This window comes from Salvelinus alpinus, chromosome 29 (assembly GCF_045679555.1).
Source record: "Salvelinus alpinus chromosome 29, SLU_Salpinus.1, whole genome shotgun sequence".
NCBI lineage: Eukaryota > Metazoa > Chordata > Actinopteri > Salmoniformes > Salmonidae > Salvelinus > Salvelinus alpinus.
The window spans coordinates 18375554-18400103 of NC_092114.1; the positions used below are offsets into that span (position 1 = coordinate 18375554).

Consider the following 24550-nt stretch of genomic DNA (forward strand, 5'->3'; position numbering starts at 1 on the left):
ACACACACACACACAAACACACACACACACGTGAGGAAAACAATATCCAGACCTGTTCATGAAGGTGCTGCCATTGTTCTACTGTTGATAAATCATCTGTTTATCTCTGAGCTCAACTCACCACCCATCTCTTTAAACCTTCCATTGTGTCCTCTCTCTCTTTTTCTCTCTCTCTGTCTCTCTCTCTGTTTCTCCCTCTCTCTGTTTCTCCCTCTCTCTTTTTCTCTCTCTCTGTCTCTCTCTCTTTTTCTCTCTATCTGTCTCTCTTTCTTTTTCTCTCTCTTTTTCTCCCTCTCTCTGTTTCTTTGTCTCTCTTTCTCTCTCTCCCTCCCGCTTTCTCTCTCTGTATCTCTCTGTCTCTGTCTCTCTCTCTGTCTCTCTCTCTGTCTCTCTCTCTAGGGGGAAGAAGGACCCAGGGGCCTACCAGGGGTGGCAGTAAGTCTTATTATTCGAATAAAAAATAATGATTAAATGCATATGAAATATTATTGCCTCTAGTAGATCAAAGGGTCTCTATGGTGTCTTTATATCATGTAATCTGCATCATGCTGCTCCTCTACAGGGTCCTCAGGGAATTAGAGGACTTACGGGACCTGTTGGGCCTGCTGGGGACATGGTACACCCACCCACACACACAGACACACACATACACATTTACGTGCATAAATGCATAAACACCCACACACACAAACACACTCACATACACATCGACACCAAGTTCTCATTCTAATGGGTATGTGTTTCCTTTTCACAGGGTCCTAAAGGAGAGGAGGGGCCTCCAGGGCCACAAGGGCCCATGGGTGTAGGTGTTACAGGACCCCCGGTAAGAGATCTCTGTGTGTGTGTGTGTGTGTGTGTGTATTATTAACTCTAGTCAAAGACAGTGAGTGATTCCTTACTCCATTCCCAACCCAGGGGAAAGACGGCAGAGTCGGTTCTAATGGAATCCCAGGAGCTGATGGAAGAGATGTGAGTGGCGTCACATTGAAAACGCAACCCAGTCCCATAGTATTGGAATTGTATAGTCAGTATGAATTCCTTGCATTTCCTACTTGGTGCATTAGTGTGTGTATGTTATTGTATGGTAGCTAAGATCACTCATTTCTACAGACACAGAGTCAGTGTTTTAAAGTTTCAATTAAGGTCAGAGATGATTATATTTTCAGAAGTTGTCCTTGAGGTGGGCGTGACTAATAGCTAATGAAGTCCACTTCAATCCATAACAAAGCCACAGTGTTTCTTGTCGCTCCTCTCTGCTCTCAACTCTATCATCTGCAATGACAAGGCCAGACTAACCTTGTGTCTGTGTGTGTTCTGTCTTGCAGGGAACTGATGGGGTCAAGGGAGTCAAGGTAAGCCTAGCATTTGTGGAGAGGAAGAGGTTTTAAGGGGTTTAGAGGCAGGGGGAACAGATGTTAATGGGTTTAGAGACGGTGGGGGAACATATGAGGTGTTAATGGGTTTAGAGACAGTGGGGGAACATATGAGGTGTTAATGGGTTTAGAGATATGAGGTGTTAATGGGTTTAGAGACAGTGGGGGAACATATGAGGTGTTAATGGGTTTAGAGACAGTGGTGGAACATATGAGGTGTTAATGGGTTTAGAGACAGTGGGGGAACATATGAGGTGTTAATGGGTTTAGAGACAGTGGGGGAACATATGAGGTGTTAATGGGTTTAGAGACAGTGGGGGAACATATGAGGTGTTAATGGGTTTAGAGACAGTGGGGGAACATATGAGGTGTTAATGGGTTTAGAGACAGTGGGGGAACATATGAGGTGTTAATGGGTTTAGAGACAGTGGGGGAACATATGAGGTGTTAATGGGTTTAGAGACAGTGGGGGAACATATGAGGTGTTAATGGGTTTAGAGACAGTGGGGGAACATATGAGGTGTTAATGGGTTTAGAGACAGTGGGGGAACATATGAGGTGTTAATGGGTTTAGAGACAGTGGGGGAACATATGAGGTGTTAATGGGTTTAGAGACGGTGGAACATATGAGGTGTTAATGGGTTTAGAGACAGTGGGGGAACATATGAGGTGTTAATGGGTTTAGAGACAGTGGGGGAACATATGAGGTGTTAATGGGTTTAGAGACAGTGGGGGAACATATGAGGTGTTAATGGGTTTAGAGACAGTGGGGGAACATATGAGGTTTTAATGGGTTTAGAGACAGTGGGGGAACATATGAGGTGTTAATGGGTTTAGAGACAGTGGGGGAACATATGAGGTTTTAATGGGTTTAGAGACAGTGGGGGAACATATGAGGTGTTAATGGGTTTAGAGACAGTGGGGGAACATATGAGGTGTTAATGGGTTTAGAGACAGTGGGGGAACATATGAGGTGTTAAGGGGTTTAGAGACAGTGGGGGAACATATGAGGTGTTAATGGGTTTAGAGACAGTGGGGGAACATATGAGGTGTTAATGGGTTTAGAGACCGTGAGGGAACATATGAGGTGTTAATGGGTTTAGAGACGGTGAGGGAACATATGAGGTGTTAATGGGTTTAGAGACAGTGGGGGAACATATGAGGTGTTAATGGGTTTAGAGACAGTGGGGGAACATATGAGGTGTTAATGGGTTTAGAGACAGTGAGGGAACATATGAGGTGTTAATGGGTTTAGAGACAGTGGGGGAACATATGAGGTGTTAATGGGTTTAGAGACAGTGGGGGAACATATGAGGTGTTAATGGGTTTAGAGACAGTGGGGGAACATATGAGGTGTTAATGGGTTTAGAGACAGTGGGGGAACATATGAGGTTTTAAGGGGTTTAGAGGCAGGGGGGACGGATGAAGATGTATGTTGGGTCAGAGTCCTGTTGGAAAACAAATGATAGTCCCACTAAGCGCAAAGTAGATGGGATGAAGTATCACTGCAGAATGCTGTGGTAGCCATGCTGGTTAAGTGTGCCTTGAATTCTAAATAAATCACTGACAGTGTCACCAGCAAAGCACCCCCACACTATCACACCTCCTCCTCCACGCTTCACGATGGGAACCACACATGCAGAGATCATCCGTTCACCTACTCTGAGTCTCACAAATACACGGCGGTTGGAACCAAAAATCTCAAATTTGTACTCATCAGACCAAAGGACATATTTCCACTGGTCTAATGTCCATTGCTCGTGTTTCTTGGCCCAAGCAAGTTTCTTCTTCTTATTGGTGTCCTTTAGTGGTGGTTTCTTTGCAGCAATTCTACCATGAAGGCCTGATTGACGCAATCTCCCCTGAACAGTTGATGTTGAGATGTGTCTGATAATTGAACTCTGTGAAGCATTTATTTGGGCTGCAATTTCTGAGGCTGGTAACTCTAATGAACGTATCCTCTGCAGCAGAGGTGACTCTGGGTAACTCCTTTGCTGTGGCTGTCCTCATGAGAGCCAGTTTCATCATAGCGCTTGGTGGTTTTTGGGACTGCACTTGAAGAAAAGTTCTATGGTCTTCACATTTTCCGTATTGACTGACCTTCATGTCTTAAAGTAATGATGGACAGTCATTTCTCGTTGTTTATTTGAGCTGTTCTTGCCATAATATGGACTTGGTCTTTTACCAAATAGGGCTATCTTCTGTATACCAGCCCTATCTTGTCAAAAAACAACTGATTGGCTCAAACGCATTAAGAAGGAAAGAAATTCCACAAATGAACTTTTTACAAGGCACACCTATTAATTGAAATTCCAGATGACTACCTCATTAAGCTGGTTGAGAGAATGCCAAGAGAGTGTAAAGCTGTCATCAAGGCAAAGGGTGGCTACTTAGAAGAATTTCAAATGTAAATATAATTAAATTTGTTTAACACTCTTTTGGTTACTACATGATTCCATATGTGTTATTTCATAGTGTTGATGTCTTCACTATTATTCCACAATTTGGAAAATACAAAAAAATAAAGAAAACCCCTTGAATGAGTAGGTGTGTCCAAACTTTTGACTGGTACTGTACATACAGGCAAAATAACATATTTAAAAACAACAGATAGCAATGGCTATTTACAAGCAAAGTAGGCTGGTTAAGTGCAATTTCATAGAAATGTCAGAATTAGGCTGAATGGCGCATTCTAGAAAGAAGCAAAGAAGTGAATGTACATGTTAAAGTGCAAAGTGCAATTAGTCCAACATGTTAATTAGGTGCAGTAGGCCTATTTCAGGAGCAGTGGTTTGGTTGTCTTGCACTTTCCTTTTCTCTTTCTCTTTCTTCCTCCCATGGCTTCCTTTTCCCTTCTCTTCCACTGTCAGCTTCTTTCCTGATATCCTCTCTCTGGTCGGTTCTCTCTCTACATCTTGTTTTGCTCCCTCTCCATGTCATTCTTTCACTTCAAATCTCCAATCCACTTCCTCCCCCACCCCTCCGTCTTTCTCTCTCTCTCCTCTCTCTCTTTCTCTTCCCTCTCACCACCCTCTCTCTCTCTCTGGTATTCTCGTGCAGTGGGTTTGATGGTAGCACTAACTAATATGCCTAGTCCTGTTCTGAAGGCTCCTTTACTTCCCTTGTCTATTTGGATCCCAGACACGTGTCACCTCCTATGCTACTCTGCCTGTGCCCTGAGTGTGTGTGTGAGTGTGTTCCCCCCTGCCTCGAAACCCCTTAACACCTCATATGTTCCCCTGTCTCTAAACCCATGAACACATCTTCATCCGTTCCCCCCTGCCTCTAAACCCCTTAACACCTCATATGTTCCCCACTGTCTCTAAACCCCTTAACACCTCATATGTTCCCCCCTGTCTCTAAACCCCTTAACACCTCATATGTTCCCCCCTGCCTCTAAACCCCTTAACACCTCATATGTTCCCCCCTGTCTCTAAACCCCTTAACACCTCATATGTTCCCCCTGTCTCTAAACCCCTTAACACCTCAAATGTTCACCCCCCCCGTCTCTAAACCCATTAACACCTCTTCATCCGTTCCCCCTGTCTCTAAACCCCTCTACTTCTTCGGGCTAGGGGGCAGTATTCGGAAGTTTGGATGAATGAGGTGCCCAAACACATGTTAAATGTGCAACCAGAGGGAAAAAACTCTAGATCTCCTTTACTCTACACACAAAGACGCGTACAAAGCACAAAGACGCCCTCCATTTGACCATTATTCTGTCCTCCTAATTCCTGTTTACAAGCAAACACCAAAGCAGGAAGAACCAGTGACTCATTCAATAAAAAAGTGGTCAGATGAAGCAGATGCTAAGCTGCAGGACTGTTTTGCTAACACAGACTGGAATATGTTCCGGGATTCTTCCGATGGCATTGAGGAGTATACCACCTCAGGCACTGGCTTCATCAATAAGTGCATTGATGACATCGTCCCCACAGTGACTGTACGTACATACCCCAACCAGAAGCCATGGATTACAAGCAACATTCGCACTGAGCTAAAGGGTAGAGCTGCCACTGTCAAGGAGCGGGACTCTAACCCGGAAGCTTATAAGAAACCATCAAACAGGCAAAGCGTCAATACAGGACTAAGATTAAATCGTACTACACCGGCTTCCACGCTCGTCAGATGTGGCAGGCCTTGCAAACAGACTACAAAGGGAAGCACAGCCGCGAGCTGCCCAGTGACAGGAGCCTACCGGATGAGCTAAATTACTTCTATCCTCGCTTCAATGCAAGTACTACTGAAACATGCATGAGAGCATCAGCTGTTCCAGATGACTGTGTGATCACATTCTCCGTAGCCGATGTGAGTAAGACCTTTAAACAGGTCAACATTCACAAGGCTGCAGGGCCAGACGGATTACCAGGACGTGTACTCCGAGCATGCGCTGACCAACTGGCAAGTGTCTTCACTGACATTTTCAACCGGTCCCTGACTAAGTCGGTAATACCAACATGTTTCAAGCAGACCACCATAGGCCCTGTGCCCAAGAACACTAAGGTAACCTGCCTTAATGACTACCGACCCCTAGCGCTCACGTCTGTAGCCATGAAGTGCTTTGAAAGGCTGGTCACGGCTCACATCAACACCATTATCTCAGAAACCCTAGACACACTCCAATTTGCATACCGACCCAACAGATCCACAGGTGATGCAATTTCTATTGCACTCCACACTGTTCCTTCCCACCTGGACAAAAAGAACACATACGTGAGAATGCTATTCATTGAATATACTCAGCGTTCAACACCATAGTGCCCTCAAAGCTCATCACTAAGCTAAGGACCCTGGAACTAAACAAATCCCTCTGCAACTGGATCCTGGACTTCCTGACGGGCCGCACCCAGGTGGTGAGGGTAGGTAACAACACATCCACCACCAGATGCTTAACACGGTTGTCCCTCAAGGGTGCATGCTCAGCCCCCTCCTGTACTCCCTGTTCAATCATGACTGCATGGCCAGGCACGACTCCAACACCATCATTAACATTGCCGATGACACAACAGTGGTAGGCCTGATCACCGACAACGATGAGACAGCCTATAGGGAGGAAGTCAGAGACCTGACCTAACCTCTCCCTCAACGTGATCAAGACAAAGGAGATGATTGTGGACTACAGGAAAATGAGGACTGAGCTCGCCCCCATTGTCATTGACAGGGCTGTAGTGGAGGAGGTTGAGAGCTTCAAGTTCCTTGGTGTCCACATCACAAACAAACTATCATGGTCCAAGCACACCAAGACAGTCATGAAGAGGGCACGACAAAGCCTATTCCCACTCAGAAGACTGAAAAGATTTGGCATGGGACCTCAGATCCTCAAAAAGTTCTACAGCTGCACCATCGAGAGTATCCTGACTGGTTGCATCACTGCCTGGTATGGCAACTGCTCGGCCTCCGACCGCAAGGCACTACAGAGGGTAGTGCGTACGGTCCAGTACATCACTGGGCCAAACTTCTTGCCATCCAGGACCTCTATACCAGGCGGTGTCAGTGGAAGGCCCTAAAAATTGTCAAAGACTCCAACCAGCCTAGTCATAGACTGTTCTTTGTGCCAAAGCACGGCAAGCAATACCAGAGCACCAAGTCTAGGTCCAAATGGCTTCTTAACAGCTTCTACCCCCAATCCATAAGACTCTTCAATAGCTAATCAATTGGCCACCCAGACTATTTGCATTGCCCCCTTCTTTTATGCTGCGTCTCCTCTCTGTTTATTATCTATGCATAGTCACTTTAACTCTACCTACATGTACATATTACCTCAATTACCTCGACTAACCGGTGCCCCCGCACATTGACTCTGTACCGGCACCCCCTGTATATAGCCTCGTTATTTGTATTTTCCTGCTGCTCTTTAATTACTTGTTAGTTTTAAATTATTTACTCATATATTTTTTACTTAAGACTTATTTTTCTTAAAACTGCATTGTTGGTTAAGGGCTTGTAAGTAAGCATTTCACTGTAAGGTGTGCACATGTGACAAATACAATTTGATTTGATTTGTGTCCATACTTTTGACTGGTACTGTATATTGTTTGCTGCTAAATGAATTGCCTGAATCTTTTCTGAATCTGAATCTGAAAGACAAACACACCTCCTGGTGTTTACTCAGGCAGCCCAATTCTGATATTTGTTTGCCTAATTGTTTTGCAAACGAGCTGATCTGATTGGACAAAATACCAGTTTGTGGAAAAAGATCAGAATGTGTAAACGCAGCCATAAAGGAGGCAGTCCAGCAGCTGAAATGTATTGTAATATCCTCAGCTCCTCTCACTCACTCTCTCATCAAACTAAACCTGCTGTAGCCAAGGCCTGGGATGATTCAAGCTGAAATTACAGTAGTTATGAATGAGTGACAGCTTGTGTAGAGTTTTAGACCTCTCGCTGCATGCTGAGTCATTCTCCAGATCACATTCTATGTTGAGTTTGGCTTTAGTGCAAATCTCCCACTCATTTTTATTAAGCAACACAGACCTCAAGTTTGGATTCTGTGTCAACGATCTAATTTCTTTCACAACTTGTCTGTGCGATCTATGAGAGGTGTGTAACGGTTTTCTGCGTGTTTTTCAGGGTGAACCTGGAGAGTGTAACTGTATCAGCCCTCCACATGCAGGAACAGGAGGAACAGGAGGACCGGTGAGTATGGCTAGGTTGTGCGCGCGCACACACAGACATGCATACACCCACACACACACACACACACACACACACACACACACACACACACACACACACACACACACACACACACACACACACACACACACACACACACACACACACACCTACACACACACACAGCTGTCTTTTAATTCGTTTTGAGTTCTTCTACAGGATTATTTTTCACTGTAGGGTGCTAGTGTTTGTTCATGCATATTTATGATCTGCTGATGATGTGCCCTGAATGTGACTACTCCTGCCTTGCAGGGAGCCCCAGGAACTCTGGGAGGAAACATGTGGCAGGTCTGGTCTCTCTATCATCTATTAGCCATATCTGCCTCTTGGCTTCAGTTCACTAGTGTCTATTGGCTGAATATCAATTGAATTTGTTTTTGTTGTTGGAATAATTTGGCTACAAATGATGCCTGTCGATGTTGTGTGGTTCGCACAGTCTCACATTATGTGTGTGTGTGTGTGTGTGTGTGTGTGTGTGTGTGTGTGTGTGTGTGTGTGTGTGTGTGTGTGTGTGTGTGTGTGTGTGTGTGTGTGTGTGTGTGTGTGTGTGTGTGTGTGTGTGTGTGTGTTCCAGGGGCCTCCGGGACCACCAGGTCCTCCTGGCCCTCCTGGGCCACAGGGCTTCGTCGGCATCCCAGGGCCCCAGGTAGGAGAAAGGGGGAGCAGGGTGGTGGGGTCACGTCCTATTGAATTGTATTGAATATAATTAAATTAACCCTTTACTACACACATGGTAGACACAGCAGCAAACCTCATTCTTTTCACTCCCTATTCCTCTCTATTCGTCTTTATCGCTCTGTCATTCATCAAAATGAATATACCTTGGCCCTTTCTTTCTCTCTCTCTCTCTATTTCTCTCTCTCCCTCTGTCACTTTTCTCTATCTCTCTTTCTCTTTCTCTCTCTTTTTCTCTCTCTCTCTCTTTCTCTCTCGTTCTCTCTCTCTTTCTCGTTCTGTCTCTTTTTCTCTCTCTCTCTTTCTCTCTCTCTCTATTTCTCTCTCTCCCTCTGTCACTTTTCTCTCTCTCTTTCTCTCTCGTTCTCTCTCTGTCTTTCTTTTTTTCTTCTCTTCTCACTCTTGTTCCTTATTTTTCTCCACACTGTTTTTCTCCTCTCCTCTTCCACCTTCGTCCTTTCTCCTCCCACATTCCTCCTTCCAGGTCCCTTATTTCCTCTTCAGGTTTGGCTTCCATATTGGGTTCTGGCTTGGGCAGCTTGAGGTCATAGCTAACACAACTCTAAATGCAAAATAAGACCACATTAAAATTGCAAATTATTTAAAATGTATCTTAAATTTCCTAATTTAAACATGTTACACAATAGTAAAAGTAAATATGCAAGTACATAAATAACTATTGCGTCAATACAATAGCTTAAATCATATTCATGTAATGAAACTATGCTAATTGTTAACCCTTTGGGCTGTAAATGTATAATGGGAGTCTTTGATAAATCGTAGCACGGCTTTAAACATTCACTAACTCTTGTGGGAAGCTTTGGGACTGTAATATTACTATCGAAGTATGATACATCAGGAATATTGTTGATAATATTGATGGTTATAAACTGCTTAAAGTCATAATTAAATAGTTATTTAACCATTTAGTAAACGTATTGTAAATTAGAAGATCTTCAAATAAAGTGTTAGGAGAATATTTCCTCTGATTGTAGGGGAAATGTGAAATGTTAATTAATTCTCAACAGTCTACAAAGGTAAATCAGATGAATGGGAATGCTGAGAGGAGTGTACATAACATATGGGTCCCTTGTTTCCATTGGAAACAAAGATGTAATATTGGTTGTTAAAGACCAGGCTCAGTTCACTGTGTAAGACAATTGATTGATTGGTCTGAATATGATGTTCATGTATTCATCAAGCACCCAACCATAACGTTGTGTGCATAAATCAAATTTGCACGTAAATGTCCTGTTGAAATCAAACCACTTTGAAATATATATTTTCACCTCTTGCACAGAGATCCCTGCATGGTCTTTAATCTGGTATTGTGTTTATCTCTCAAAATTAGACAAAACAATCTAATTATTTACACCAAACTATAATCAAACTATTTAAATGAATTTAAATCGTTTTTAAAAACTAGACAACCAAACCAGAAGAGTCTGAACACAAACCAGGAGAGGGAGAACACAGGTGATTGGTTGATCCTTCAACCTTGAACCTGTGACCCCTCTGACTATTGGTGGAGAGGGATGTGGCAAGCCTGTGATTGGCTAAAACCAGTTGAACCTCAGTTCCTTCTTTCAGGGTATCCCTGGCAACGACGGTGTAACAGGGCAGCCGGGTCTGCCTGGGAAAACTGTAAGTAAACAGACAGTAAGGGGGAGTCACTTCCATTTAAATTCAGACACTTCAGAAAGTGGAAAAAATGATGCTCATTGTCAATGAATATCAATGACACTTTCTGATTCTAGAATTCATTAGCTGAATTGTCTAAATTGAAATGGATTTGACCCCAACCCATACATTAGGAGGCGGAGCTGGAGGAGAGTGCTACAGCTTTGTGATTTGGCTGATGAGAGGGGGGGGGGGGGTAAGTCTGTTGTGACTGGAGCAATCTGGCAGAAGTTCATTGACGATCTCTACAATTTCATCACAAAACTATACAGTAGGCACACTATGACTGAGTGGCAGTGAATAGTGACAAAGCATACAGTGTGTTTTTATGAAATAGTGGAATGCATGGCCTCACACTTTACTTTCTGTCTTCAAATGCACTTTTTGCCTTTTGGAGAGACTTTAACCATTGATTTGTATCCCAAAAGCATGCACACACACACACACACACACACACACACACACACACACACACACACACACACACACACACACACACACACACACACACACACACACACACACACACACACACACACACACACACACACACACACACACACACACACACACACACACACACACACCCTCACCAGAATAATCAATCTACACACAGTGGAAACTTGGCTTCACACACAACTCCACGTACACACACACACATTATACACACTCCAGAAGTGCTCCAGTCCTAACGTCAGTAGACAGACAGACCAGCTGCTCTCTAGCTCCATGGCCCTGCCTGCATGTTGAGTTTCAATGGATTTAAACACCTTAAACAGACTATTCAAACTATTCACTCTTAATTCTTAAAGCACGCTTAGCTTAATCTTAGCTAAGTATAAATGTATCCTTAAAAAACGAATAACTTTGTCAGAAACACAATTTAACAGGCAAGTTATTTGAATGCAAATTAATCCATAAAAAAAAATACAATTTAAACAAAGGTGTAGGATATTTAAATAGGAGGATATTGAAAGTGAATGTCAGACTGCTCTCTGACAGGTCCTGTTTAATGCATACAACCTTAGTCTAACAAATCTAATGTGCTGCACCATGCTAGATCAAACGAGCCCTTCTGGCTATAATAACCAAAGACAATTGGTTTTAAATGTGTTTCAAACCAGGCAATCTGCAATTCACAGGTTATCTCGCTGAGTGAAGGGCCCCACTGTTAAAAAGTGGGAGGTATTGTACAGTAAGTGGGTTTCCTGGTGTGATTGAAGTGGTACAAGTGTTTCAGGCCAACCATGTTGTGAATCAATTAACTTTAAAACTCTTAACAATAATCCCAATGAATACCTGGAATTTAATACCAACCTGCTTTGAAAGACTTGCAAAACCTTGTGTTTTTTTATGTTTTGTGTCTCCTTGGGCAAATCTAAATGGTATCCTATTCACTCTAGTGCCCTATGTGACTCTGGCCAAAGCAGTACACTACCTGCGGAATTTAGTGCCCTATGTGACTCTGGCCAAAGCAGTACACTACCTGGGGAATTTAGTGCCATTTGGGACTCCTGAATGGATCGTTCATCAAATTTGCACTGTACTGCAGTTCAACACTGTACTGCAGTTCAACACTGTAGTGCAGTTCAACACTGTACTGCAGTTCAACACTGTAGTGCAGTTCAACACTGTACTGCAGTTCAACACCGTTTGCACTGTACTGCAGTTCAACACTTTATACTGTACTGCAGTTCAACACTGTACTGCAGTTCAACACTTTATACTGTACTGCAGTTCAACACTTTACACTGTACTGCAGTTCAACACTGTACTGCAGTTCAACACTGTACTGCAGTTCAACACTGTACTGCAGTTCATTACTTTGCACTGTGTTGCATCAATGAATGTGCAGAAATAAATCGTACGTATACATTATAGTTGTATACCACCCCAACATTTTTATTGTAGAAGGATGAAGTTCCCCTAGACGCAGATCTAAGATCAGTTTTGCATTGACCCCTCCTTAGTGATTAAGGTTAGGATTTGGGGATGATAAATTGATCCTAGATCGGTGCCTAAGGGCAACTTCTGCTTGCATCCTTTTAACCCTTCCCTCACTGACTCTCCTCTCCCCCTCTGACCCCCCCTCTCACTGACTCTCCTCTCCCCCTCTGATCCCCCCTCTCTCACTGACTCTCCTCTCCCCCTCTGATCCCCCCTCTCTCACTGACTCTCCTCTCCCCCTCTGATCTCCCCCTCTGATCCCCCCTCTCTCACTGATCCCCCCTCTCTCCCCCTCTCTCACTGACTCTCCTCTCCCCCTCTCTCACTGACTCTCCTCTCCCCCTCTGACCCCCCCTCTCACTGACTCTCCTCTCTCCTTCTGATCCCCCCTCTCTCACTGACTCTCCTCTCCCCCTCTCTCACTGACTCTCCTCTCCCCCCTCTCACTGACTCTCCTCTCCCCCTCTGATCCCCCCTCTCTCACTGACTCTCCTCTCCCCCTCTGACCCCCCCTCTCACTGACTCTCCTCTCTCCTTCTGATCCCCCCTCTCTCACTGACTCTCCTCTCCCCCTCTCTCACTGACTCTCCTCTCCCCCCTCTCACTGACTCTCCTCTCCCCCTCTGATCCCCCCTCTCTCACTGACTCTCCTCTCCCCCTCTGACCCCCCCTCTCACTGACTCTCCTCTCCCCCTCTGATCTCCCCCTCTGATCCCCCCTCTCTCACTGATCCCCCCTCTCTCACTGACTCTCCTCTCCCCCTCTGATCTCCCCCTCTGATCCCCCCTCTCTCACTGATCCCCCCTCTCTCCCCCTCTCTCACTGACTCTCCTCTCCCCCTCTCTCACTGACTCTCCTCTCCCCCTCTGACCCCCCCTCTCACTGACTCTCCTCTCTCCTTCTGATCCCCCCTCTCTCACTGACTCTCCTCTCCCCCTCTCTCACTGACTCTCCTCTCCCCCCCTCTCACTGACTCTCCTCTCCCCCTCTGATCCCCCCTCTCTCACTGACTCTCCTCTCCCCCTCTGACCCCCCCTCTCACTGACTCTCCTCTCTCCTTCTGATCCCCCCTCTCTCACTGACTCTCCTCTCCCCCTCTCTCACTGACTCTCCTCTCCCCCCTCTCACTGACTCTCCTCTCCCCCTCTGACCCCCCCTCTCTCACTGACTCTCCTCTCCCCCTCTGACCCTCTCTCACTGACTCTCCTCTCTCCCTCTGATCCCCCCTCTCTCACTGACTCTCCTCTCCCCCTCTGACCCTCTCTCACTGACTCTCCTCTCTCCTTCTGATCCCCCCTCTCTCACTGACTCTCCCCTCCCCCTATGATCCCCCCTCTCTTATTGACACTCCTCTCCCCCTCTATCACTGGCTCCCCCCCTTTCATAGCCCCCTCCCCCTTCCCTCCCTCAGCATCTGAGGCTGCCTCAGGACCAGGACTCCACTCGAGGAGAGGTAAGAAAGGAGGTAGAGAGGTGCACTCTGGAAGTTAGACTTTTTTAGTGTTGCTCTTGGATTGATATGCATGAGCTGTACTAATGTGATCAAAAATAACACAAATGTCTATGAACTGTGTCCATGCACTGTACATTCAGCACACATGTCATGTTTGTCACGTTCTGACCATAGTTATTTTGGTTTTTCTTTGTTTTAGTATGATCAGGGCGTGAGTTGGGGTGGGCAGTCTATGTTTTCTGTTTGTATGTGGGGTTTCTTGTTTGGCCTGATATGGTTCTCAATCAGAGGCAGGTGTTAGTCATTGTCTCTGATTGGGAACCATATTTAGGTAGCCTGTTTTGTAGTGTGTTTTGTGGGTGATTGTTCCTGTTCGTGTGTTCCTGTTCGTGTGTTCCTGTTTTTCTGTGTTCACTAGTTCGGGACTGTAGCTTCGTTGGTTTTCGTCAGTTTATTGTTTTTGTTCATTCTTGAAAAGTATTCTAATAAATATGGATACGTACCGCGCTGCGCATTGGTGCTCCGATCCTTCAAACTTCTCCTCAGACGAGGAGGAAGACGACAGCCGTTACAATGTTATAAATTCTGTCTGTCTGTCTGTCTGTCTGTCTGTCTGTCTGTCTGTCTGTCTGTCTGTCTGTCTGTCTGTCTGTCTGTCTGTCTGTCTGCGTGTGTGTCCTCTGCTGCAGGAGGTGTGTGAGGACTGTTCCAAGGGCTTGCCTGGGGTACCAGGCATGGTGGGCACCAAGGGAGAGAAAGGAGACGAGGGCAAGACTCCCATAGGCCACGCCCCTGACGGCTGTGAGAGGGTGAGAAGCAGGGGGAATGTTGCATGGGGGTGGGGGGAAGGGTGAGGTGAGGTGGTTAGGGGTGTATACACTTTTGCCTTAGACTATAGAGTCCTGGAAATTGAACAAGATTATTCTTACCTGCTGTCAATTCCAGTCAATTCAGGAAGTAGAGTGAAATTCCAATCCGTCGTACTCATGTCCTTTCTCTATGTGTGTTGCAGTGTTTCAGAAACCAAAGACTGCAGAGCGAGGAGGCTGCACAGGCGCCTGTACGTCCACACTGTCTCTAACTCTTACATTCACACACACACACACACAACACAACACACGCAACTCACAGACACACACACACTGAATAATTGATTTATCCTCTCGTCTATGTAGACCACCTCTATCACCAATGGAGCTAATGGAGGCTGCTCCGGACCAGGAACACCAGGCCACCCAGGAACACCAGGATCATCTGGAGTAAGGGGGGAGACGGTAAGTCTGCGCGCGCGTGTGTGTGTGTGTGTGTGTGTGTGTGTGTGTGTGTGTGTGTGTGTGTGTGTGTGTGTGTGTGTGGTGAAATATAGCCAGTTGCGCTGTTTTGGCGTGTTGAATCTCTAAAACAAAGTACCTTTCTGCCTACATTTCCCAGGGTCCTCAGGGGCAAAGGGGCCAAGCTGGTGTACCAGGGAATATGGTGAGTTCTACACGAGAGATTGTAGGGCATTATAACACTTCATCAGGGTTTAGTAGAGACATTATAAGCCAGCACAACAGAGTCAAAGCATGGTGTCTGTAAGAAGAACTAGGTGTCTATCAGCTGACCATATAAAATAATAGTTTGTTGTCATATAGATGCACCAGGGGTGCTGTAGTAGTACAGCACCCCTGGAGCAAATTAGGGTTAAGTGCCTTGCTCAAGGGCACATCGCTAGATTTTCCCCCCTGTCGGCTCAGGTATTCACCCCAGCGACCTTTTGGCTACTGGCCCAACTCTCTAACTGCTAGGCTACCTGCCGCCCAAGTAGCCAAGAGATTAGTGACACCTGGAACAACTGTATTTTGATCCACAGTACAACATGAAAAACCCCAAAAAGAGAAAGAAAATGGCACTGATGCAGCTATCCTGGAAGTATCAAACACGATGGGATAGGTGAAAGCAAGGCATCATGTACATAGCTTTCACGCGATTCAGTCATGTTCAGAACAGTGATTCCTTCCAACAAAGGGAGGTCAGAGAGACATTTTCAAGTAGGATGGCTGCATTTCCACAGTGTTGGACCAGGGCCACAGTGTTTATGTGGCCTGTGTGTCTTGTAAAGCTTCATCATTGAGGGATCAAGCAGAACGAAGGAACTTCATGTTGATACTATACACATGATGTCATACAGCCCTCTAGTGGCGTGTCCTAGAACTACATAGTTATTGATGTCATTTAGTCAATCGTTAACTATTTCCAAGTATCCTTTTAATAGTATCCCTTTAACTATAGTATCCCTTTAACTATAGTATCCCTTTAACTATAGTATCCCTTTAACTATAGTATCCCTTTAACTATAGTATCGCTTTAACTATAGTATCCATTTAGTAATAGTATCCCTTTAACTATAGTATCCCTTTAACTATAGTATCCCTTTAACTATAGTATCCCTTTAGCAATAGTATCCCTTTAACTATAGTATCCCTTTAGCTATAGTATCGCTTTAACTATAGTATCCTTTAGCTATAGTGTCCCTTTAACTATAGTATCCCTTTAACTATAGTATCCCTTTAACTATAGTATCCCTTTAACTATAGTATCCCTTTAACTATAGTATCCCTTTAACTATAGTATCCCTTTAGCTATAGTATCCCTTTAACTATAGTATCCCTTTAACTATAGTATCCCTTTAACTATAGTATCCCTTTAACTATAGTATCCCTTTAACTATAGTATCCCTTTAACTATAGTATCCCTTTAGCTATAGTATCCCTTTAACTATAGTATCCCTTTAACTATAGTATCCCTTTAACTATAGTATCCCTTTAACTATAGTATCCCTTTAACTATAGTATCCCTTTAACTATAGTATCCCTTTAACTATAGTATCCCTTTAACTATAGTATCCCTTTAGCTATAGTATCCCTTTAGCTATAGTATCCCTTTAACTATAGTATCCCTTTAACTATAGTATCCCTTTAACTATAGTATCCCTTTAACTATAGTATCCCTTTAACTATAGTATCCCTTTAGCTATAGTATCCCTTTAACTATAGTATCCCTTTAACTATAGTATCCCTTTAACTATAGTATCCCTTTAGCTATAGTATCCCTTTAACTATAGTATCCCTTTAACTATAGTATCCCTTTAGCTATAGTATCCCTTTAACTATAGTATCCCTTTAACTATAGTATCCCTTTAACTATAGTATCCATTTAGCAATAGTATCCCTTTAACTATAGTATCCCTTTAACTATAGTATCCATTTAGCAATAGTATCCCTTTAACTATAGTATCCCTTTAACTATAGTATCCCTTTAGCTATAGTATCCCTTTAACTATAGTATCCCTTTAACTATATTATCCCTTTAGCAATAGTATCCCTATAACTATATAAAGGGATATATAAACTATACTATATAAAGTATCCCTTTAACTATAGTATCCTTTAGCTATAGTATCCTTTAACTATAGTATCCTTTAGCTATAGTATCCCTTTAACTATAGTATCCTTTAGCTATAGTGTCCCTTTAACTATAGTATCCTTTAGCTATAGTATCCCTTTAACTATAGTATCCCTTTAACTATAGTATCCCTTTAACTATAGTATCGCTTTAACTATAGTATCCCTTTAACTATAGTATCGCTTTAACTATAGTATCCATTTAGTAATAGTATCCTTTTAACTATAGTATCCCTTTAACTATAGTATCCCTTTAACTATAGTATCCCTTTAGCAATAGTATCCCTTTAACTATAGTATCCCTTTAACTATAGTATCCCTTTAACTATAGTATCCATTTAGCAATAGTATCCCTTTAACTATATTATCCCTTTAGCAATAGTATCCCTATAACTATATAAAGGGATATATAAACTATACTATATAAAGTATCCCTTTAACTATAGTATCCCTTTAGCTATAGTATCCCTTTAACTATAGTATCCTTTAGCTATAGTATCCCTTTAACTATAGTATCGCTTTAACTATAGTATCCTTTAGCTATAGTATCCTTTAGCTATAGTATCGCTTTAACTATAGTATCCTTTAGCTATAGTGTCCCTTTAACTATAGTATCCTTTAGCTATAGTATCCTTTAACTATAGTATCGCTTTAACTATAGTATCCTTTAGCTATAGTATCCTTTAACTATAGTATCGCTTTAACTATAGTATCCTTTAACTATAGTATCCTTTAGCTATAGTATCCCTTTAGCTATAGTATCGCTTTAACTATAGTATCCCTTTAACTATAGTATCCTTTAGCTATAGTATCCCTTTAACTATAGTATCCCTTTAACTATAGTATCCCTTTAACTATAGTATCCCTTTAACTATAGTATCGCTTTAACTATAGTATCCCTTTAACTATAGTATCCCTTTAACTATATTATCCCTTTAGCTATAGTATCCCTTTAGCTATAGTATCCCTTTAACTATAGTATCCCTTTAACTATAGTATCCCTTTAACTATAGTATCGCTTTAACTATAGTATCCCTTTAGCTATAGTATCCCTTTAACTATAGTATCCCTTTAACTATAGTATCCCTTTAGCTATAGTATCCCTTTAGCTATAGTATCCCTTTAACTATAGTATCCCTTTAACTATAGTATCCCTTTAACTATAGTATCCCTTTAACTATAGTATCCCTTTAGCTATAGTATCCCTTTAACTATAGTATCCTTTAGCTATAGTATCCCTTTAACTATAGTATCCCTTTAACTATAGTATCCCTTTAACTATAGTATCCCTTTAACTATAGTATCCTTTAGCTATAGTATCCCTTTAACTATAGTATCCCTTTAACTATAGTATCCTTTAACTATAGTATCCCTTTAACTATAGTATCCCTTTAACTATAGTATCCCTTTAACTATAGTATCCCTTTAACTATAGTATCCCTTTAACTATAGTATCCTTTAACTATAGTATCCCTTTAACTATAGTATCCCTTTAACTATAGTATCCATTTAGCAATAGTATCCCTTTAACTATATTATCCCTTTAGCAATAGTATCCCTATAACTATATAATCCCTTTAGGGATAGTATCCCTATAACTATAGTATCTATACTAAAGTATCCCTTTAACTATAGTATCCCTTTAGCTATAGTATCCCTTTAACTATAGTATCCTTTAGCTATAGTATCCCTTTAACTATAGTATCGCTTTAACTATAGTATCCTTTAGCTATAGTATCCTTTAGCTATAGTATCACTTTAACTATAGTATCCTTTAGCTATAGTGTCCCTTTAACTATAGTATCCTTTAGCTATAGTATCCTTTAACTATAGTATCGCTTTAACTATAGTATCCTTTAGCTATAGTATCCTTTAGCTATAGTATCCTTTAACTATAGTATCGCTTTAACTATAGTATCCTTTAGCTATAGTATCCTTTAGCTATAGTATCCTTTAACTATAGTATCGCTTTAACTATAGTATCCTTTAGCTATAGTATCCTTTAACTATAGTATCGCTTTAACTATAGTATCCTTTAGCTATAGTATCCTTTAACTATAGTATCGCTTTAACTATAGTATCCCTTTAACTATAGTATCCCTTTAACTATAGTATCCCTTTAACTATAGTATCCCTTTAACTATAGTATCCCTTTAACTATAGTATCCCTTTAACTATAGTATCGCTTTAACTATAGTATCCCTTTAACTATAGTATCCCTTTAACTATAGTATCGCTTTAACTATAGTATCCCTTTAACTATAGTATCGCTTTAACTATAGTATCCCTTTAACTATAGTATCCCTTTAGCTATAGTATCCCTTTAACTATAGTATCCCTTTAACTATAGTATCCCTTTAACTATAGTATCCCTTTAACTATATTATCCCTTTAACTATAGTATCCCTTTAGCTATAGTATCCCTTTAACTATAGTATCCCTTTAGCTATAGTATCCCTTTAACTATAGTATCCCTTTAACTATAGTATCCCTTTAGCTATAGTATCCCTTTAGCTATAGTGTCCCTTTAACTATAGTATCCTTTAACTATAGTATCCCTTTAAGTATAGTGTCCCTTTTAACTATAGTATCCCTTTAACTATAGTATCCCTTTAACTATAGTATTCCTTTAACTATAGTATCCCTTTAGCTATAGTATCCCTTTAACTATAGTATCCCTTTAACTATAGTATCCCTTTAACTATAGTATCCCTTTAACTATAGTATCCCTTTAACTATAGTATCCCTTTAACTATAGTATCCCTTTAACTATAGTATCCCTTTAACTATAGTATCCCTTTAACTATAGTATCCCTTTAACTATAGTATCCCTTTAACTATAGTATCCCTTTAACTATAGTATCCCTTTAACTATAGTATCCCTTTAACTATAGTATCCCTTTAGCTATAGTATCCCTTTAACTATAGTATCCCTTTAGCTATAGTATCCCTTTAACTATAGTATCCCTTTAGCTATAGTATCCCTTTAACTATAGTATCCCTTTAGCTATAGTATCCCTTTAACTATAGTATCCCTTTAACTATAGTATCCCTTTAACTATAGTATCCCTTTAACTATAGTATCCCTTTAACTATAGTATCCCTTTAACTATAGTATCCCTTTAACTATAGTATCCCTTTAACTATAGTATCCCTTTAACTATCTATCCCTTTAACTATAGTATCCCTTTAACTATAGTATCCCTTTAACTATAGTATCCCTTTAACTATAGTATCCCTTTAACTATAGTATCCCTTTAACTATAGTATCCCTTTAACTATAGTATCCCTTTAACTATAGTATCCCTTTAACTATAGTATCCCTTTAGCTATAGTATCCCTTTAACTATAGTATCCATTTAACTATAGTATCCCTTTAACTATAGTATCCCTTTAACTATAGTATCCCTTTAACTATAGTATCCCTTTAACTATAGTATCCCTTTAACTATAGTATCGCTTTAACTATAGTATCCCTTTAACTATAGTATCCCTTTAACTATAGTATCCCTTTAGCTATAGTATCCCTTTAACTATAGTATCCCTTTAACTATAGTATCCCTTTAACTATAGTATCCCTTTAACTATAGTATCCCTTTAACTATAGTATCCCTTTAACTATAGTATCCCTTTAACTATAGTATCCCTTTAGCTATAGTATCCCTTTAACTATAGTATCCATTTAGTAATAGTATCCCTTTAACTATAGTATCCCTTTAACTATAGTATCCCTTTAACTATAGTATCGCTTTAACTATAGTATCCCTTTAACTATAGTATCGCTTTAACTATAGTATCCCTTTAACTATAGTATCCCTTTAACTATAGTATCCCTTTAGCTATAGTATCCCTTTAACTATAGTATCCCTTTAACTATAGTATCCCTTTAACTATAGTATCCCTTTAACTATAGTATCCCTTTAACTATAGTATCCCTTTAGCTATAGTATCCCTTTAACTATAGTATCCCTTTAGCTATAGTATCCCTTTAACTATAGTATCCCTTTAACTATAGTATCCCTTTAACTATAGTATCCCTTTAACTATAGTATCCCTTTAGCTATAGTATCCCTTTAACTATAGTATCCCTTTAACTATAGTATCCCTTTAACTATAGTATCCATTTAGCTATAGTATCCCTTTAACTATAGTATCCCTTTAACTATAGTATCCCTTTAGCTATAGTATCCCTTTAACTATAGTATCCCTTTAACTATAGTATCCCTTTAACTATAGTATCCCTTTAACTATAGTATCCCTTTAGCTATAGTATCCCTTTAGCTATAGTATCCCTTTAACTATAGTATCCCTTTAGCTATAGTATCCCTTTAACTATAGTATCCCTTTAACTATAGTATCCCTTTAACTATAGTATCCCTTTAACTATAGTATCCCTTTAACTATAGTATCCCTTTAACTATAGTATCCCTTTAGCTATAGTATCCCTTTAACTATAGTATCCCTTTAACTATAGTATCCCTTTAACTATAGTATCCCTTTAACTATAGTATCCCTTTAACTATAGTATCCCTTTAGCTATAGTATCCCTTTAACTATAGTATCCCTTTAACTATAGTATCCCTTTAACTATAGTATCCCTTTAACTATAGTATCCCTTTAACTATAGTATCCCTTTAACTATAGTATCCCTTTAGCTATAGTATCCCTTTAGCTATAGTATCCCTTTAACTATAGTATCCCTTTAACTATAGTATCCCTTTAACTATAGTATCCCTTTAACTATAGTATCCCTTTAGCTATAGTATCCCTTTAACTATAGTATCCCTTTAACTATAGTATCCCTTTAACTATAGTATCCCTTTAACTATAGTATCCCTTTAGCTATAGTATCCCTTTAACTATAGTATCCCTTTAACTATAGTATCCCTTTAACTATAGTATCCCTTTAACTATAGTATCCCTTTAGCTATAGTATCCCTTTAACTATAGTATCCCTTTAACTATAGTATCCCTTTAACTATAGTATCCCTTTAACTATAGTATCCCTTTAACTATAGTATCCCTTTAGCTATAGTATCCCTTTAACTATAGTATCCCTTTAACTATAGTATCCCTTTAACTATAGTATCCCTTTAACTATAGTATCCCTTTAGCTATAGTATCCCTTTAGCTATAGTATCCCTTTAACTATAGTATCCCTTTAACTATAGTATCCCTTTAGCTATAGTATCCCTTTAACTATAGTATCCCTTTAGCTATAGTATCCCTTTAGCTATAGTATCCCTTTAGCTATAGTATCCCTTTAGCTATAGTATCCCTTTAACTATAGTATCCCTTTAGCTATAGTATCCCTTTAACTATAGTATCCCTTTAACTATAGTATCCCTTTAGCTATAGTATCCCTTTAACTATAGTATCCCTTTAACTATAGTATCCCTTTAACTATAGTATCCCTTTAGCTATAGTATCCCTTTAACTATAGTATCCCTTTAACTATAGTATCCCTTTAGCTATAGTATCCCTTTAACTATAGTATCCATTTAGCTATAGTATCCCTTTAACTATAGTATCCCTTTAGCTATAGTATCCCTTTAACTATAGTATCCCTTTAACTATAGTATCCCTTAACTATAGTATCCCTTTAACTATAGTATCCCTTTAACTATAGTATCCCTTTAACTATAGTATCCCTTTAGCTATAGTATCCCTTTAGCTATAGTATCCATTTAACTATAGTATCCCTTTAACTATAGTATCCCTTTAACTATAGTATCCCTTTAACTATAGTATCCCTTTAGCTATAGTATCCCTTTAACTATATTATCCATTTAACTATAGTATCCCTTTAACTATAGTATCCCTTTAGCTATAGTATCCCTTTAACTATAGTATCCCTTTAACTATAGTATCCCTTAACTATAGTATCCCTTTAACTATAGTATCCCTTTAACTATAGTATCCCTTTAACTATAGTATCCCTTTAGCTATAGTATCCCTTTAACTATAGTATCCCTTTAACTATAGTATCCCTTTAACTATAGTATCCCTTTAACTATAGTATCCCTTTAGCTATAGTATCCCTTTAACTATAGTATCCCTTTAGCTATAGTATCCCTTTAACTATAGTGTCCCTTTTAACTATAGTATCCCTTTAGCTATAGTATCCCTTTAGCTATAGTATCCCTTTAACTATAGTATCCATTTAGCTATAGTATCCCTTTAACTATAGTATCCCTTTAACTATAGTATCCCTTTAGCTATAGTATCCCTTTAACTATAGTATCCCTTTAACTATAGTATCCCTTTAACTATAGTATCCCTTTAACTATAGTATCCCTTTAGCTATAGTATCCCTTTAGCTATAGTATCCCTTTAACTATAGTATCCCTTTAGCTATAGTATCCCTTTAACTATAGTATCCCTTTAACTATAGTATCCCTTTAGCTATAGTATCCCTTTAACTATAGTATCCCTTTAGCTATAGTATCCCTTTAACTATAGTATCCCTTTAGCTATAGTATCCCTTTAACTATAGTATCCCTTTAACTATAGTATCCCTTTAACTATAGTATCCCTTTAACTATAGTATCCCTTTAACTATAGTATCCCTTTAGCTATAGTATCCCTTTAGCTATAGTATCCCTTTAACTATAGTATCCCTTTAACTATAGTATCCCTTTAACTATAGTATCCCTTTAACTATAGTATCCCTTTAACTATAGTATCCCTTTAACTATAGTATCCCTTTAGCTATAGTATCCCTTTAGCTATAGTATCCCTTTAACTATAGTATCCCTTTTAACTATAGTATCCCTTTAACTATAGTATCCCTTTAACTATAGTATCCCTTTAACTATAGTATCCCTTTAACTATAGTATCCCTTTAGCTATAGTATCCCTTTAACTATAGTATCCCTTTAACTATAGTATCCCTTTAACTATAGTATCCCTTTAACTATAGTATCCCTTTAACTATAGTATCCCTTTAGCTATAGTATCCCTTTAACTATAGTATCCCTTTAGCTATAGTATCCCTTTAACTATAGTATCCCTTTAACTATAGTATCCCTTTAACTATAGTATCCCTTTAACTATAGTATCCCTTTAACTATAGTATCCCTTTAACTATAGTATCCCTTTAGCTATAGTATCCCTTTAACTATAGTATCCCTTTAACTATAGTATCCCTTTAACTCTAGTATCCCTTTAGCTATAGTATCCAAAGTAAATCAAATACAATTTATTGGTCACATACACATATTTATCAGATGTTATTGCGGGTGTAGTAAAATGCTTGTGTTCCTAGCTCCAACAGTGCAGGAGTATCTAACAATTCACAACAA

The 24550-nt window shown here is 40.2% G+C and overlaps 1 protein-coding gene across 3 annotated transcripts in view; it reads left to right on the forward strand.

The window, feature by feature from the left end:
* The window catches only part of LOC139559195 (collagen alpha-1(XVI) chain-like), a 136322-nt gene that overhangs the window by 84459 nt on the left and 27313 nt on the right, over positions 1-24550 (forward strand). For 2 of the 3 annotated variants that reach the window (XM_071374972.1, XM_071374969.1), the window contains exons 34-47: positions 400-435; positions 563-616; positions 755-823; positions 916-969; positions 1326-1352; positions 7944-8009; positions 8301-8336; positions 8623-8694; positions 10314-10367; positions 13738-13803; positions 14493-14612; positions 14816-14863; positions 14979-15077; positions 15235-15279. In XM_071374972.1, the coding sequence (XP_071231073.1) occupies positions 400-435; positions 563-616; positions 755-823; positions 916-969; positions 1326-1352; positions 7944-8009; positions 8301-8336; positions 8623-8694; positions 10314-10367; positions 13738-13803; positions 14493-14612; positions 14816-14863; positions 14979-15077; positions 15235-15279 (846 nt within the window). The remainder of the gene's footprint in view (positions 1-399; positions 436-562; positions 617-754; positions 824-915; positions 970-1325; positions 1353-7943; positions 8010-8300; positions 8337-8622; positions 8695-10313; positions 10368-13737; positions 13804-14492; positions 14613-14815; positions 14864-14978; positions 15078-15234; positions 15280-24550) is intronic. The other variant, XM_071374973.1, reaches the window with a different exon arrangement.